Source organism: Hypanus sabinus, chromosome 29 (assembly GCF_030144855.1).
Source record: "Hypanus sabinus isolate sHypSab1 chromosome 29, sHypSab1.hap1, whole genome shotgun sequence".
NCBI lineage: Eukaryota > Metazoa > Chordata > Chondrichthyes > Myliobatiformes > Dasyatidae > Hypanus > Hypanus sabinus.
The window spans coordinates 29,230,280-29,249,046 of NC_082734.1; the positions used below are offsets into that span (position 1 = coordinate 29,230,280).

General features: G+C 43.3%; 1 protein-coding gene across 1 annotated transcript; it reads left to right on the forward strand.

Moving 5' to 3' along the window:
• The first annotated feature begins 2,249 nt into the window (after positions 1 to 2,249).
• LOC132382799 (guanylate-binding protein 1-like) lies at positions 2,250 to 14,705 on the forward strand. Its single transcript, XM_059953258.1, has 9 exons — positions 2,250 to 2,421; positions 2,925 to 3,052; positions 3,639 to 3,748; positions 5,330 to 5,517; positions 6,148 to 6,393; positions 7,802 to 8,082; positions 9,293 to 9,505; positions 10,796 to 10,889; positions 14,362 to 14,705. Exons 1-9 carry the CDS (start codon positions 2,250 to 2,252, stop codon positions 14,703 to 14,705), a joined length of 1,776 nt encoding a protein of 591 aa, XP_059809241.1.
• The last annotated feature ends 4,062 nt before the right edge of the window (positions 14,706 to 18,767 follow it).

The window sequence follows — 18,767 nt, forward strand, 5'->3', positions numbered from 1 at the left end:
CTGAATATTGAACTCAATGCCTCGATAATTAAAGCAAACATTCCATGTGCCTTCTTAACCATCACCATGACCTATATAGCCACTTTTAAGGAGCAAGTACTCAGATCCCAAGATCTCTCTGCTCAGCAACACTGTTAAGGACAGTAAATCGTCTCCTTGCATTTGCCCTTCTGAGGTACAACACCGCACATTAATATGAGTTAAACTCCATCTGCCATTTCTCTGCCCATATCTGTAACTAATCTGTATTGTGCTGTATTGTTTGCCAGTCTTCTACACTAACCACAACGCCACCAATCCTGGTATCATTACTAACCCACTCGTCTGCATTTTCATCCAGGTCATTCATATACTTCACAAATATCAGAGATCCCAGCACAGATCCCTGCAGGACACCACTAATAACAGACACCCAGCTTGAGTAAGTCCCTTCACCCACTACCCTCTTTTTATGTGCAAGCCAGTTTGAATCAAAATGGCAAACTCGCTGTGAATCTCATGTATGTTAATTACCTGGAATAGACGCCAAGAGGGACTTTTTCAAACACCTTCCTAAAATCCATGAAGACAACATCCATTGCCCTACCTTCATCAGTCTTTCTCATCGCTTGTCAAAAATTCAATCCAGTTAGTAAGACAGGACCTGCCCCACACAAAGCCATGAGTTCCCAGAGGCTCATGTATCCTATGTCTAAGAATTTTCTCCAGCAATTTCACTACTTCTGACGTGGGTCCATAGTTCTGACGATTTTCCTTCATTTCCTTCTAAAATGGAGGTACATTAGCCACTCACCAACCTCCAGTTCCTTGCCTGTGGCTAGAGAGGACATGAAGATACTGGTCAGGGCCCCAGCAATCTTGCTTCATGCTTCCTTCAATAACCTGTGGTAAATCCATCTGGTCCTGGGGATTTACCCACCTTAATACTCATGGGGAGACACAACACTTCCTCCTCCTTGACCTCTAAATGCTTTAACATATTTATACACTCAGCATTGATCTCCTTAGCTTGGGCCCACACAAGTGCCCATAGCTACCATTTGGCTTTAGAGAAAGTGAGAGGAACCAAAGAAAAAGACTCTCAGGGTGAGGAACAGTTCTGTCAGACAGAGGAGGGTGGTGGTGGATGGCAATTAGTTGGTTCTTTCATCAAGAAAGAAGCACGGGGCTTTGAGAAGGATAATGGAGGATAGACGATTATTAACAGAATCTCCAGCTTGAACGTTTCTGGATCTGGCAGCAGCTCAGGACAAACTTGGATCCTGCCTGCTGGAGTGTGAGAGTTTCTGGAGAATGGTGAGGCTCTCCCAAAGAATGTTGTCAGGTCAGCCTACAGTTGCTCGCTGGTAGGCCAGTGTGATTCATACATTGCTGAGTTCATGATGGCTCAATCATGCTGTAATGAGAGACCAAATGCAGAGTACAGTCCAGAATAAATTCAGGCTCAAAGTAAAAAGGGTGATACAAACAAAATCCAAAAGTAAAAATCACAAACAGTAGTACTAGAAATAGAACTCCTATGATTGAGTACTGAGTACTCAGTAGGAGGCCTTTAAGTACAGAGTTCCCATGAAGGAATATGGCAGGCAATAATTGGCAGTCTGAGTCTCTGAGAGACAGTGGCAGATAACCATACACCGGGCAACTGGAGCACTGGATCTTGGATGCCAGCTGCTGTTCAGTCAAGACCATGACAATATCACAACAGATCCCTTGGAGTGAGTAACAGAAGGGTTCTTTGTGGTGTGATGTTATTCAACAATAGACAACTGGGAATTAGTTACAGGCTGAGACCTAATCCAGGGGGTTGGCGGTTTCATACAGAAAATAAACAGATCACTGGGAGTGTTTTAGAGGCAGGGATCTAATGCAGGGATTTGGGGAGATTATATGTTCAATAACAGATTCCCAAGAGTTAGTTACAGGCCATAATCTATTCCAGGTGTCCAGAGGGACTATATATAAAATAAGAGAATCCCAGGAGTAATCTAGAGGCTGGGATCCAATCCATGGTATCGGGAGTTGTTAACTGGAAATTAACAGTTCCCAGTGAGTAAATTAATGTTTGTGATCTACTCCATGGATTCAGGATTGAGATGCAGTTGTTTTACTGATCTGCTCTGTCCCTTGTCTGTTCCATTCATTTTGATTCAAACTGTGTGTGATTCCCTTGCTCTGACTTTGCAGACATTTCAGGAAACGACTGTCAAATGTCAGTGACTGGGGACCCTGCTGCCAACAAGATGAAAATGGAGAAACCCTTGCAGCTGATTTATAACAAGGATGGGGAGCTGCAGCTTAACCCAGAGGCTCTGAAGGTCCTGCGGTCTATTGAGGATCCAATGGTTGTTGTGGCTGTTGTTGGTGCTGCTCGCACAGGGAAGTCCTACCTCCTGAACTGTCTTGCAGGAAGCAAGAACGGTAAGGGCAGTGGCTGTAAACTTCCACCTCTAACCTTTCACCTCTGTTTACTATCTGTCTTGCAGAAATTATCCTGAGACCTGGGACACACAGAGCACACTTGCATTGTCAAGCTGTCAGTAGTGGGAGATGTACTAAAGACATCCATTGGTGTCACTTTGGTGTTCCCATCACTGTTTTTGGCAATGGATCTAGAGACACTTGGGGAATTTCAACAGCTTGGTTCATATCTCGGATGCAAGAGAACACTGGTCTCATTAATGGCGACCAGAGTTACTTGCTGTAAAACCAACTCTGAGTCGACCATCAATCGTTCTTTTAGACAAACTCTACAACAGTCTCTTTTATTCTTCCCATGTTCCCAACAATTCCTCCCAAACCCTATCGCTCTCTCACAAACGAGGGATAGGGTACTCACAACCTGCACATCTTTGGGCTATGGAATTTGGCATTTTTATTTGCAAAGTTTACCTTTCTGCCTCTCTCTCTCTCTCCCTCTACAGGATTCTCAGTGGATTCATCTGTCCAGGCTCACACCAAAGGAATCTGGATGTTGTGTCAATCCCTCCCTCAGAGACCCAATGAGGTCCTCCTGTTGTTGGACACCGAGGGTTTTGGAGATCCTGACAAGGTCAGTCCCTCCTTCACAACTATCCCCCTCCTCAGAACAGTGGTTTCATTACCAAATGGGTAACCCACAGACAGAGGAATGATCCACAGACCAGAGTTCAAATCCCACCACAGGCAGTGTGGACATTGAAATGCAGTTTACAATCTAGATTTAAAGTAAAAATTAATGAATTACTTTATTAATCAGTTAACATTTTTATCACAGATTCATGCTGAAGTTCAGGGAGGAAATCTGCCATATTTTTCATTAGAACTGCATGTGGTCCAAGACCATTACCCACTCCATTTCCAGTCCCAGCCACCAATTCCCATCCTCATCCTCCCAAATGAAAAGGGTGATAGATGCCATGAGAGTGTGCTGTCTCCAAGCACTGTGGTGGAGAGCACTGACCAAGATTCTGTCTGTAAGTCTTTCCTTGGCCATACATCTGCTCCTGGTGGCATTGACAGCAAGGATGCTGTGGAGTGAAGCCTCTGTAAACCCCACCAACCTCTGTAAACACTGAGCAAGAAATGTACAGATGCTTATCCATTAGACTGATCTCTGAGCAAGAGCTCTCACTAACTGATGGTCTGTTCACCTGCAGGGGGACAAACACAATGACAATTCCATCTATTCACTGGCTATCCTTCTGAGCAGCATCCTCATTTACAATGGTCAAAGAAACATAGACCAGCAATCCCTGCAAGACCTACAGTATCCTTCACTGCTGTCTCTCAGTCTCTCTCTTCCAGGGTGATGTCTCAACAGTGACCAGTGTCTCTCAGTATCTCTCTCACAGGAATATCAGCACAGTGACCGATGTCTCTCAATCCCACTCTCTTGGGGAGATATTATAGCCCGTCTCTCTCATTGGGATATCTGTGCACAGACTGATGTTTCTCTGTCCTTTCTTTTCGCTTATATGCGTATAGTGACCATTGTCTCTCAATCACAGAGTCATTGAATTTTACAGCAGGAAAAGTATCCTTTCAGCCATGCTTGTCCACACCAAATAATTTTTTTTTCTCAAGCTCATTCCATTTTCCAGCATATTCCCATATCCCTCTGAATTCTTGCAATCTTCAGACCTATCCACGTACTTCGTAAATTTGTCTAATGTGCGTGCCTCACCCACTTCCTCGGCTGGCTGGTTCAATATAATCACCACCCTCTGTCAATATGAATTGACATCTCAGGTGCTTATTAAACCTTTCACTTTAACTGTAATATTATATCCTGTAGTTTTTATTTCCTCAACCTTACAAAGCCCACTGACTCTAGCAATGTCCTTCATGATTTTGGTATTACAGCTATGAGATCACCCCTCAGTCTTCTATGCTCCAAAGAATAAAGGCCAAGTTGTTTAACTTGTCAGTTCCATTACTCCTGGAAACATCCTTCTAAAAGTTTTGTTGTACTCGTCCTGGTTTAATCATATCCTTGCTATAACTGTGTGACCAAAACTGTACACAATACAAAAGTGTAACCACACTAACGCTTTGTACAATTGCAGTGGCACCACCCACTTCAAATATAGTTCATTAACTGATGAAGGCCAGCCTTCCCAAAATTTATTCACTCCCCCATCCTCTTTACTTTAAGGGAACTGTGCACCTCTACTCCAAAGGGACCTGGAGCCCTTGCATTTAAGGTAAAAATCCTACAATGATTAGTCCTTCCAAAATGTAACTCTACTTACTTATCTGAATTCCATTTGACATTCCTGAGCCCAGCTGCCAGCTGACCAAGATCCCACTGCACTTGCTGGTACTCATCTTCCCTGTCCACTGAGACAGTAAAATAATCTTTGACAACTGTCCATCTCCAGCAGTTCCACACATACTTTTCCACCTTGATCTTTCAGGTGCCCTAGTCACCCCATTTTACTCTTTTTTCATTAATATATTTGTAAAGTCACTTGGACTTCTGCTTAATTTTCTTATCTAAAGTCACCCCAATCTCCCTTTTGTCCTCCAAATTTCAACTTGAGTTTACACTGGCATCCTCCATATATATTCAATGATTCACTAGTCCCAGCTACCTTCATCTTCATCAAAACCTCCTCTTTTCATGACCAGAATTACAATAATCCTTGACATCCAGGTTTCTCTACTACCAGCAAGAATGACTGGTACAATGACTGGTGCTACTCAGTCTCTCTGTCTCATGGGGAAATCTGTACACTGACCAGCGCCTCTCAGTTCTTCTCTCACAGGGCAGATCTGTACAGTGACTGACATTCCTCACTACTTTCCTGCCAACCATTCATTCCTTTATCCTTGACGTTGCTCTTAGTTTTGTGACTGAACTGTCTAAACGGATCCTGATAAAGTCCCAGCCCGATGACTGTAACAGTTGGCAATATATCCGTTTCTTCCCTGAATTTGTCTGGGTGATCCGTGATATGACACTGGAAATGAAGATCGATGGAAAAGATATGACTCCAAATGAGTACCTGGAGCACAATCTGAAACTGAAGGACAGTGAGTATGTGGCAGTGCCAGTCTCTGAGGAGATAGGGCAAACTTGGAAATGGGCCAGAGAAGGGAGGGAACAGGGTTGAAATCAGTATGTGAGAGGGTGGTGGAGGAAGGGGCAATCTGTTACTTTTGAGAATTTGTGCACACACACTCCGGGGTCTCCCGGCTCATTGACATCTCTCATTCCCCACATACTCTGCATTCCCCTGCCCTGTTCTCATTCACATACCCTGCAATATTGTGATTCCCGTGTACACCGTCCTCTGGTTTGATGGAATAAATGCAACATTCCCACACAGCTGACACCAGTTTCATCTGATTGGCTTGGTGCACACACTCTCCCACACACGGACCCATCTCAAACAATATGATCCTCAACTACCTTGTTTGACACCAATGTCACATCATTCCCCTTCATGACAAGTCACCCATCACCCAAATACAATGCACTTGATGCCCCTCCCACACATCCTGTCCCTCACCATCACACCTCACAAACTGCCTCCCCTCTAGTTCCTTCTGTCCTTCTCCTATTCCTCCCCACAGCCCTGTGGGTAACAGTCACCTTGTTGGGAATGGGAGAACAGACTCATTAAGGATGATTCCTGCCTGATTCTTGGTTCTTTTTTACAGATGACATCAGTGAGCAGGACAAGAAATACAATGAACTCCGCAGATGTATCCGCAATAACTTTCCCTCACATTGCTGCTTTGCATTTCCCATTCCCACATTCCAGAAGAAACTCAAGCATCTCCAGGAATTGGAGGACAAGGATCTGGATGAGGATTTTGTTACGGAGCGGCAGAACCTCATCAATTACATTCACACCCACAAGAAACTCAAGAGAGTTCTTGGAGGTCAGCAGGTCACGGGCAGGAGTGAGTAACCGGGCAAAACCTCACCACCTCTCTTCAGTATAACACACTAACCTGGCAAGGGAAAATCTGCAGATGCTGGAAATCCAAAGCAACACACACAAAATGCTGGAGGAACTCAGTAGGCCAGGCGACATGTATGGAAAGAGTAAACAGTCAACGTTTCGCACAGTGTCTCTTCCTCAGGACTGAAATGGAAGGGGAGAAAATCAGAATAAGAAAATGATGGAGGGGAATAAGTACAAAGTGAAACCAGGAGAGGGGAAGGGTGAAGAAACGAGCTGAGAAGTCAATTGGTGAAAGAGATAAAGGGCTGAAGAAAGGAAAATCTTATAGAAGGGGACTGAAGACCATATAAAAAAGGGAAGGGGAAGGGGGACCACGTGGAGGTGATAGGCATGTTAGAAGGTGTGAGAGGAATACAAGAATGGAGAATGGTGAAGGATATGCGTGGGGGGTGCCATGGTTGGGCTATACCAGTAGTTCAAGCATTCTATGTTCATGCCAACAGGTTCAGCATCTTCACTCTGACCTCCATTAAAAGCAGAATTTCACAGTAGCCATTCATTTCAGTTCTACTTCAGTCCTATTTTGAAAATATCACTGCGAGGCCTTCTCTATTGTCATGATGAGGCCAGATTCTGTATGGGTAGCCTCCATCTTGATGGCATGAACATCAATTTCTCTAACTTATTCCCTGTCCATCAACTCCCTTTGTTGCTCCTCCCCCTTCCCTTTCTTCCATAATCTTTTACCCTCTCATTTCAGATTTTCACTACTCCAGCCCTTTATCTCTTCCACCAATCAACTTTCCAGTTGTTTACTTCTCCTCCTCCTCCTCTCCTGTTTTCACCTATCACATGCCACCTTGGACTTAATCCCCCACTCCCACTTTCTTACTATGATTTCTCCCCTTCCTTTCCAGTCCTGATGAAGGGTCTTAGCCCAAAACATTCACATGGAGTGGGAATATCTTATCGGAATACATAGAAATGTGGACAGTGAGATTGAAAGGGAAGAGATTTGGAGGCATACAAATAGGATGTGAGTGAGAAGGTATTAGGATCCCATTGTAAGTGTGTAGAATACAAGGGAATGGGAAGATTGGAATCCCTATGGGAATACAAATAATGGGACTGAGTGGGATGATGTGGGATGGAGTGTAGAGGGGAGGTGTGAATAGAAAGAGATAGAGTCCACTGAGAATGAATGGGAAGGGTTGGAAAAGTGGATCGTGTGAATGAATGGGAAAGGAGTTGGGTCCTCTTGGGAGTATGAACAATGGGAGAGAACTGGAGGGGGTGGTGAATGGATGTGAGTAAAAATGGGTTGGGTAAGTTGAATGTGGAGAGTGGGAATTGATAGTGTGATCAGATCTCCAGGCACTGATCTCCAGAAACATTCCTTACAGGATTTGTTGAATTGACCAAGGCATACGTGGGAATGATTGCGGATGGGGTCCTACCGTGTGTGGAGGGCAGTGTTGCTAAATTAGTGGAGGTGGAAAACCAAGCAGCAGCAGATGAAGCCCTGAAATTCTATGACATTGAAATGAACAAATTCTCAGAATCTGGCTGTGTTACTATGAGCAAACTCATAGAGAATCACAAAGCGAGGAGCATAGAGGCTTTCAGTATCTTCCACAAAAAATCTATGAATGACAAGAGCTTCAAACACATCCAACAGCTGGAGGTGAGCTTCTCCTGTTCAGTGATTACCAACTGTCTCATCTCCGAACTCCAGTCCCTGGACCCAACACTTACCAACATAGACTGAGAGACAGACAGTAATACTGAAAGTGAGGGGCTGAGAAACACTGGGTAGTGCAGGTCACTCCCTGAGTGAGAGTGGCAGAGAGACACCAGTTTGTATACGGATCACTCCTTGTCAGTGTAGAGATCTCTCCCTGAGAATGCACAACTCAGAGGTACAGCTAGTGGTCAGATATACCCCAGAGAGAATGGGGCTGAGAGAGACTGGTTGGTGTACACATCTCTCCCTGTGAGAGTGCAGCTTAGAGATAAATTTACGAGGGGTGATTGATAACTTCGTGGCCCAAGGTAGAAGGAGTCAATTTTTAAAAACCAAGCACATTTATTTTTCTTACATTTACACACTTAGTCCAGTGGTTGTGGAGCATGCGGATTCCTTCTTTGTAGAAGTCTGCATCTTGGACCTCCAGAACTGGTCCACAGCAAGGGTGATTGATAAGTTCGTGGCCTAAGGTAGAAGGAGATGAGTTATTAACTTCAAACTTTCTGCATTATCACTCAAAGAATTGAACTGCACATGCATGTATAAAGAGCTGTATAACTCATCTTTCACCTTAGGCCATGAACTTAACAATCATCCCTGCTGTGCACCACCTGGAAGTCCAAGACACTCTTGTTACATGCACATGCTATTCAACTCTTTGAGTGATGATGCAGAAAGTTTGAAGTTAATAACTCATCTCCTTCTACCTTAGGCCATGAACTTATCAATCACCCCTGCTGTGGACCACTTCTACAAAGAAGGCATTCGTAAGCTCCATGACCGCTGGACTAAATATGTACATGCAAGAGTGGAATATGTTGAAAAATAAATGTTCTAGGTTTTCTAAAATTGACTTCTTCTACCTTAGGCCACAGACTTATCAATCACCCCTCATAGTGTGCAAATCTGCCCCTTAAAGACAGGGTCTGAGAGGCACTGGCCAGTGCACAGGTTTCTCCTAGAGAGACACTAGTCAGTGTATAGATCTCCCATTGAGAGACACTGGTTAGTGTTCAGATCTCTCCCTGGGACTGAGAGACACTGGCCAGTGTAGAGATCTGCCCCTTAGTGAGAGAGATTGAGAGACACTGATCAGTGTACAATACTTGGTCTCCTAGTTTACTGTATATCTTTTGTTCACTCTCAGGAGATGATGAATTCCACTTACAAGGCTCTCATGGCCAAGATCAAGGAAAAGTCAGAAGAGCAATGTACGGCACATCTAGCAAAAGAAATGTCATCAATTAAAAAAAACCTGGCATCTGGACATTACCAGAGACCTGGTGGTTTCCAGGAGCTGAAGGCAGAACTCGATAAGGCCATCAAGCATTATGAAGAGAAGACCAAGAATGAGATGGAGGTGTGTTCAATATTATAGAGAAAGGCATTAATTTACAATTCTCATAGCTTTTCTTTCCTCTGCCTTACCAGGATTCAGAAAATTCCCCCCCCCCCACCCCACTCTTCTTCCTTCCATTCAGCCAGCAAAAGTGAATTTGATTTCCACTATCTGAAACATCTGGAATGGGATTAACTGGATGTAGTGAGTCTGTGATCGGGAAACCAGTTATGGTACTCTGTCAGTGGCAGGATTTCAGTGGGTAGGGTTTCTCAGTGATGAGTGCCTGTGAGACTGTGGGATGCGATTCCATGGGTGAGAAGAGTTCATGATGGGGGAGATGTCTGTGGGATGTGAGAGAGGATTCAGTGAGTGAAGAGTCAGTGATCAACCACAGTATCCATGGGCTGTGGGAATTATCTTTTTAATGCTGGGTTTCAAAACCTTCCAATCTCTTCCCTAAAAAATGTTAACTTTCTGCTTCCACTATGCTTCAATGGACAGAGTTCCAGAAACCAATCAGGCATTGAGGAAAAAAATGTTTGGTCATATTTTTGTTGATCAATCTATCTTTTTTATCTAATTCCAGCTTGCAGTTCATGACCATTTTCCACACACTAACCAATCCAGTCCATGACTCCTAGATCTAGGTTTTCGCACAGAAGTGTCTAGTCCCAGTTGTCCTACCTTTTCTCATAAGGTAACCTCTCCTTCCAGGTATCAGTCCAGGAACCAATCCCAGAACCGCTTCCAGTGTGTTAGTGTTAAAAGAGATCTATACTGTCCAAAACCTGATAGAACTGAAGTATTAACCTTCTACTTTTGTTACACACTCTATCCCTCCCACTTACTTGCATACAAATATTTTGCAAATCCTGCACTAGGACACCCAGATCCCTTTACATCTCAGAACTTCACAAACTCTTCTGTTTGGATAATATGCTTCTGTTTATTTTTCTGCCATATTGGATATCTTGCATTATCCCACATTGTGTTTGATTTGCCTGATCCTTGTCCATTCACAGAACCCATCCCTCTACTCTTCATCACCTCTGTGTGTAATTTTTACGACTTATCCTTGTGTCATTTAAAAAGATGTTCTGCCTTCATTCAATGCCACAGTATAAATTGCATGTGGTCTTACCAATCGTGGCCTTACCAATTTCCTGTTGATTGGTAAGAGAAGTTTTCTAATTGTGTATCAATCCCTAGCACTAGACGTTTGATGGTGAGAGCCTGTCTCTGGTCTCTGTGGACTGCTGTGATGGGAGTGAGTTGGACGTGAATGATTGTATCTCCTCTTATCTATAGGGGTTGACTGTCCTCACCCACTTCCTGGAAGACTTAAAACCTCATTTACAGCAGGTGCAGAAGATGGACAGCAAGATGACGGAGAACTATTCCGGTGAGAAAATAAACAAAGTGGTCAAAATATTGATGTCAAGGTGAAACTATAGATTTAAAGTTAACTCTTTGAATTGTAAAACTAAAAATGTGAGACCCTCCTGCTTACTGCACCTCAGTTCATCAGAAGGACCAAAGCCATAGTGAGATCAGGGAGAGGGTGTGCTGATGTTCTTGGACATGTTCGCGTGAAGAAAAAGTTGGTGTTGGGTTTCTTGAAGAACAAAAAATAGAAATCCAGAGTGGCTGCCCAAGAGGAGGAGGTTGTGGCAGGAGTAAGGGTTATCAGTGAGGAGTGGGTAATTCTTGGTGAAGAGATATAGGTGCAGAGACAACAGAAGGGCTTGGCATATGGTGTTATTGGAACTCGAACATAAATACCAACTCATTAACTCTTTATTGTACACTGGTCATTTATTTTTGAGATATATAGACAATATGTCTTTGCCCGAAATGGTATTGCTGCCACATAAAAAAAATTCACATAATACATTGGTTATAATAAACCTGATTCTGAATTCTGAACTCACTGAAGTGTCAGCACATGGAGAAGAAGGAAGAGTCCTTGCTAAGGACAGAACACTCCACTTCTGAGAGAAAAAGATTAGAAAGGGTATTGAAGACATGGCAGGAGGTGGGGTTGGGGTCAGGTTTGGGTGGAGGGTTGAAGGAATTGTAGGAAGTAGAGAGGTAAAAAGCAGAGGTCTCAAAGGAGTTAAGGGGTTGTGGTATATTGGGAGTCATGGTAGACCAGGAGTGAGTGGGGAAAGATGTTAGAAGACAAGGAGCATTAGAACCCTGTGGTGGCATGAAATAATAATATTACAGTGGCAGAGGCATGTTAGAATAGATCAGCAGGTATGATGGTGACTTGCTCATTGAGTGGATAGATCAAATTTTTCAAGGTAGTCTTGAGCAGGACTTCATAAAATGCATCTGTGATACTTTCTAAAAAAATGTTTTTATGAACCTACAACGGAAGGTGCTATATTTTCCTCATTCTGGGTAATGAGAGAGGGTAAAAACCTTGTAGTTAGAGATCATCTTGGAAAGGGTGATCAGAGTATAAATTAATTTCTCATACGAATGGAAAGTCAATAGTTTAATCCAGACCCAGTGTATTATACCAAAACAAGGGAGAATACAACAGGATGAGAGACAATTTGGCTGTTGTAGATTAGAAACACAGTCCACATGGAGTGGGACCCCGGTATTTATCCCAATTGTGGCCATGGGTGATGGGAATGGAAAAAATCTGTGGGACACTGACCCTTCTCATGGGGCAGAGTAAGGGTGGTTGGGGGTTGCCCAGTGTTGCTGCTGGGGCAGTGAACTAGGTAAAGAGGAGGACTCAGGCAATATAGGTTGTGTTTTATGTTCAGACTCCACGGTAGGCCAAGAGCTGCCCTTTTTAGAATGAGGAATATTTTTCCTGGACTTGTTTACCAGGGTTCAGAGACTGGGTGAAGAGCTGTGGTGAGGGGACTTGCTCCTCTCTACCTCAGGATAGACTTTCTGAGCCAGGAACAATGAATCCATCCTTCGGTCCGACTCTTGATGTGGAGAGGTCCCTCCCTTGTGGTCACCAACAAGCTCAGATTACCCTGAGGTGTCTGAGGATTCCTCCACCACTGATCCTGATGTTAGGATTGTCTAGGAGGTGGAACAAGCTGGTGGGTATGGGACACCCTCTACAGAGAGAGGAATGCATGTGTCAGGTATGAGTGACTTCTGCCTGGAGGGGGACAGGTACTTATGGTAATTGTGGTGTTGGTGTCCATAGACAGTGAGATGATGGACTCCCATGTGTCCTGTACGATAATTTCACTCATCCTACTCCATGGAAAAAGATGCCAATGGCTATTTACTTCTAGCATGGAAATGGCTTAGCTCATGTGGTATGTCCGCTCTATTCTCCTATACATCTGGTGCTGTGCTCGGACCACCACCTGCTGTGGGCAGAGCTCATTCTATCACACATGTGGGCAGGGTCCATGTACAGCACTTTAATAGGCTGGAGAACAACCCATTTCAAAGATTTCTTCTGACTGTTGTGAGAGATGGAGAAGGAAAGCAGGGGAGCTTCCCCCTCCCTAAAGGCCATGGGTAAATCTCACATTTGTCTCTTCTATCAGGAGTATATTTGGGGGCCGACCAAGGAGTGGAGGAGATTGAGGAAGAGGACAGAGATGAGACTTTAAATATGTTGCTTTTGATGGCATGCATATTTGTAAAGAATAATCTGAAAAATTTCTAAAAATTACATTTTGGAAAGAAAACAGATTGATCAATCATGTCCTTCTTTTAAGAATGGTATTTTCCTCCCTCCACTATTGAGGCTGACATCACCTGCATCTCTTACATTTCCTGACTAGCCACACTCAGCCCATTTTTCTGTAGTCTTAACAGTGTTTTGCTATCTTTTGTCCTTACCTACCATTCAGTAATGGTACATTCAGTACATTATCCTCTGCAACATATGCCATCTCCAAAAGGATCTTACCATTAAACATATCTTTATCCTAACATTAAACATATCTTTATCAGCCCTCTCCTCTTTCGGTAAGGAACACTCCCATTCATTTGCTTCTAACCACGCCCCACACCCTCCCAAATAATCTGCCATGGTACTTACCCCTGCAGGCAGCTTAAGTGACATATTGCCTGTACACCTCCTCTATCATCTCCATTCCAGACACCAAAGAGTCCGTCAAGGTGAGAAACACTTCACATACAACTCTGCTGGGGTCATCTACTGTATCTGCTGCTCCCGATACAGCCTACTCTACATTGGTGAGACCCATCATAAATTGGGAGACAGCTTCATCGGCTACCTCCCCACCATCTGTCACAAATGGCCAAACATCTTGATTCCAATTGCCGTTCCGACACATTGGTCCATGACTTCATCTTGTGCCAAGAAGATGCCCCACTCAAGGTAGAGGAATAACAACGTATATTCCGTCTGAGAAACCTCAACCTGATGACATGAATGTTGATTTCTCCTTCTGGTAAAATAAAATTCCCCCGCTTCTTCATCTATACCCCACTCTGACTTCTTCTCAGCTGCTTACTACTACCTCTTGCGTTCCCTCCTCCTTCCCTTTCTCCTATGGTCCACTCTCTTCTCCTATCAGATTGTTTCCTCTCCAGCCCTGGACTTTTCTCACCCATCTGGATTCACCTATTCCCTTCCAGCTAATATCTTTCCCCTCTTCCCACCTTTTTATTCTGCCATCTTCCCCCTTCCTTCTCCGTCCTGAAACCAGGACTCCAGTGAAACATTGATCGTCTACTCATTTCCATAGATGCTGCCTGACCTGCTGAGCTACTCCAGCATTTTGTATGTGTTATCTTAGGCTGACCAATGAGTAAATCTCCCTCTCAGTGTCCTGTCACAAACACATAGAGATGTAACCCCGTCACCACTCTCTGCACAGACTAATCAATTCATCCTCTGCCCCTTTTGTCAGCTTTGGAAGAGGAACACTCAAGGGTGAAAAGTGAGATGGAGAAGATGGAGCAGGAGAGGAAGGCGGCTGAGAAACACAGAAAGGAGGAGATCCTGGAGCAGATCAGGAAAAAGTTTGAGGAGGGTAAAGAGTGCAGTATGGAGGAGCTGAAGGAAGCCATGGAGCATACGAGGAGTGAGATTGAGAAATACGGAGCTGAGGGCAGGATGGAGGATGCAGAAAGGGCTTGGCAGATGTATGACGACCTGGTGAAGAAATATGAAGTGACATCAAAATGGAGTTTCATGAAGTTCTTAAGGGAGCATGCTGCTGATTTCAGGCTGTGGATGGAAATCACAGGCTAAGTGGTTCAGACTAAGTGGTAAAACCATTTACATCCTGAGCAGGAAAACAGACAAAATGTGTCATTTAGAAATGTGTCCACAGCACCAACCCTGTGATATCCCTAACAGATTTCAACAAACCCCACCCCTTACCCCCTGTCTGATCAATGAACTGGGTCCCAAATATTGTCCACCCCACACATTCCACATCCAATCCCCAGCCAGATATTGTGGGCTCATGCATTGGCCATTTAAAGTAGAGTCAGGACTTTTTTCCCCCAGTTTATCCATAGATTCCAGCTGGTGAATCTCAGAATTCCAGGGATGTGAATGAGATCATCATTTCCCCATTAGCCAGTGTAATATGTCCCACACTCTCCCATGGACATTCTCCCCAATCACTGTCTATCCCCAACAATCAAAGCCCCTCCCACAGCCCATGGACACTCTCCTCCATTCACTAAATCCCTTCCCACAGCCTACAGACACTAAATCCTCTATTTTGTATTTGATACAGTGCATAAGAAACACACCGCACAATAATTTCGCCTGATAACTTTCATGATTAGTTCAAAAGGTCAAAGCTTTAGAAAGTAGTTTCAAACAATTCTTGTTACTTTTTAGACTCACAAACTCCACATGTGTTCATGCATTACCTGCTCCAGGTGAGCATGTCTAGATTTCAATGCAAAGAGTTCTTCTCTGAGACAGGGCTGTGGACATTTCTTCAGCAGTTGTTGTACTCCAGAGTTACCACCACCAAATATCTCTTCATGCACCATTTTATGCATTCTGGACTCCGCCTAGTTATTGGTAGCTAATTATAAAGCTACATGTCCAGTTCTTATCCATGTTTTTTCAATCCTCTCATATACCTGTCCACACTGTACCACAATTACCTGAATAATTGGTTCTTTAATTATAAACTTGAGCAATTCATCAAACTCTCTCCAGCACAGAATGTCAGCTCCTACATCCTCTTTATCAGCTGGTTCAGTGTTCTGGGTCAGTGGTCAGCTCTATTCAATACTGACCCTGTGTTGATAATGTGGCCTTCCTCCACTCTGCTCTGTGTTCTGTGGATCCCTCTCTCACCAGCAGAGTTTCCTCCCAGAGCCTGTTGGGGAACTTGTCATCTTCCTCTGGCTGCTACATTCCTACCATCAATCCACGATCAGTGTGATCACACTAATTAACCAGGCAATAAAACCAACCGCCATCAATGAACAATTGGAAGCTGAAATGTGGGAACAGATGACTTTCAGCAGAGATACATGAGACTGCAGGTTCTGAAATCTGGAACAAAAACAGCAAGATGGGAGAATCTTCAGTGGGTCCAGCAGCAACTGTTGGTGAGTGTGGGGTGAAGGAATTATTGATGCTGGATCGAGATCAGGTATTAGAACTGATAGAGGTGTCCTCAGCACAGGGTCTCAGCCAAAAATGTCGACAGTTCCTTTCTGACTACAGATACTGCTTATTCCATTGTGTTCCTCCGGCAGGTTATTGCTTTATATAGGTTGAGTGAATAATTTTAGGTCATAGATTTGTTAAATAACATAGATGCTACATTTAAACACAATATAACTTTAAACAGATCAGTAATCTTTCCAATTAGCCAAGTCAATGTAACTGCAAAAATAAGTATCATGATACATACGTGTGGATGAACTTAGATATTGGATCTTCATCCCACCACATGGAAGTGTGGATTTAAATACCAGCAGTTGGTCTATGATGATGAATCTGTGAAACTTCAATAAAGGTCTGGTGTGAAACAGGAGGTGTTCTCTATTGCATTTTGGACATTCCGGGGAGTAGAAGAATATGACAGCTGTATCTTTGTAGGTACGAATGGAGCTTAATTGTTTGAAAGGTTCAAAGATTCCATTATTAGTAAAGTATGTATGCAGTATGGAACTGTGAGATTCTTTTTCTCCAGATAGCCATGAAACAAAGAAAAAACATGGTTAAGTTCAGAACGAAACAGCAAACCCACCCAACCACCCTCCGATTTTAAAAAAACTGGGATCACAAACATTAACTCCCCAAACCCTTGCCCCCTGCATGGAATGCAACAAAACATCAGCCCCCAAAGCCCCCTCCCTCACATGAAAACTAACAAAAACACAATGAGAACATCAACCCAGGACTTCCTAACCTACACAAAATGCAATAAGAACATCAACCACCAAATCCCCCTCACCCCCCAACCAAAAACACAGAATATAAAAACCCTAAGGCTGAAAATTTTATAGGCCATAGTGCATATCCGTAATTGCAGAAATCTCGGTAACATCAACCAACATCATCAAAAGAAAGTCACAAGGGGCTTTAATTGGCGAACAATGGAAGCAGTAATCAGTGAAATGGAGTTGAACAATGGATTGCAGTTTCTTCACCTTGAGGGCTACCCTCGCTGCTTTCCAGAATCTTCTCAGAGACAGCAAAGCACTGGATCACTCCCTCGATCTCTAAGCTGTAAATCACAGACTATAGCAGTTCCAGAAACATACTCAAAATAGATGCATAAAAAAGTGAAATAAATAGTTTTGTCATCTATCCAGAAGATGTTGCCCAAGAGAGTGTTGTATGGAGATGCCATCTTGACCAGAATCATTATCGCAATAGGAATCAGTGACATTTATGAAGATAGTCTCTCATTAATGAATATCAACCAACTCATTGTGGCCAAACTAGGTTGAAAGTCAGAAAAGGGCTCCTTTGAAAGCACAATAATCAGGGAACCAGACTTGGATGACCTTGCAGAGTTGAACGGTATTTGCTGAGTTGGTTTGATTGGTGAGAGGAATAATCAGCTTGTTCGGTCTCCAAGCAGGAACCAAAGCTTGTTTGACTCCCAAATCCCAATGTACCTCTAATTTTTGAATTTTCTTCCTATTTGGAAAAAAGGCTATGCCCCTTTACCCTTGTACCCAAATGCATGATCAGAACATTTCCCTACATTATATTACATCTGACATTTCTTTGCCCATTCCTCTAATCTAAATCATTCTGCATACTCCCTCCTTCCTCATTTCAACTGGCCCTCCACCAAACTTGGCCACAAAACCATCAATTCTGTCATCAAAATCACTGATATATAACTTGAAAAGAAGCACTCCTGTCATCAATCCCTGCAGAACAGCACTAGTCACTGGAGTATTACTAATATCGCCACAATCTCTCCAGCTATCTCTTTCAGAACACTGGGGTTTCATCCGTTGGGTCCAGGTGACTGAGATACCATCCCAAGCAACTTCTTCTTAGTAATAATGACAACACTCACTTCAGTCCACTGACACTTGAATTTCTGCAACAGTGTAGACTGACACAAAGTATTTCATAAGTTTCTCCACCATTTCTTTGACCCCATTACTACCATTCTCAGTGTTGTTTTCCCGTGATCTGATATCTACTCTTGGCTCTTTTTTACTCTTTACATAGTTGAAAAAATATTGATATCCTCTTTTATATTGTTGGCTAGCCTAACTTCACATTTTATCTTTTCTCTCCTTATGGCCTTTTTAGTTCCCTTCTTCTGTTTTTTGAAAGCTTCCTAATCCATTAGCATTGCATTAATTTGTATCATATTGTGTGCCTTCTTGTTTGCTTTTATTTGACCTCCCGTGTCAGCCTAGGATGTGTCATCCTCCCTTTAGAATACTTCATCTTTGGTCTGCATCTTTCTACACTGTTACAAGGATCACACCTTGTAATAATATCAGAGAGCCACAGAGAGAATCTGTGATTTTCAACAAGTGTCTTTATTGTCTGAACGAACAAGCACGTGAATTCATACATTAAGTATTTGTGTGCATACCAACTCAGTTTCTCTGACTGTCCTGACTAGTGAAAGAATAGAAAAGGTAATAACCAGGGAATCTATGCTGGCCAGTTGTTCCTTGTTGTCCCAATCCACTCTCTGTGTGTTCCACATAGGGTTTCTCACCCTTGTCCTAATGCATAATCTTTGAAATTATCACTATTTTGCCTTTGAAAGCCTCTGCTTTTATATTCATCCTTGTCAGATGTTAAACTTCAGTGTCATTGGCTAGTGATTTCTGACTGACTGGTCCCGGC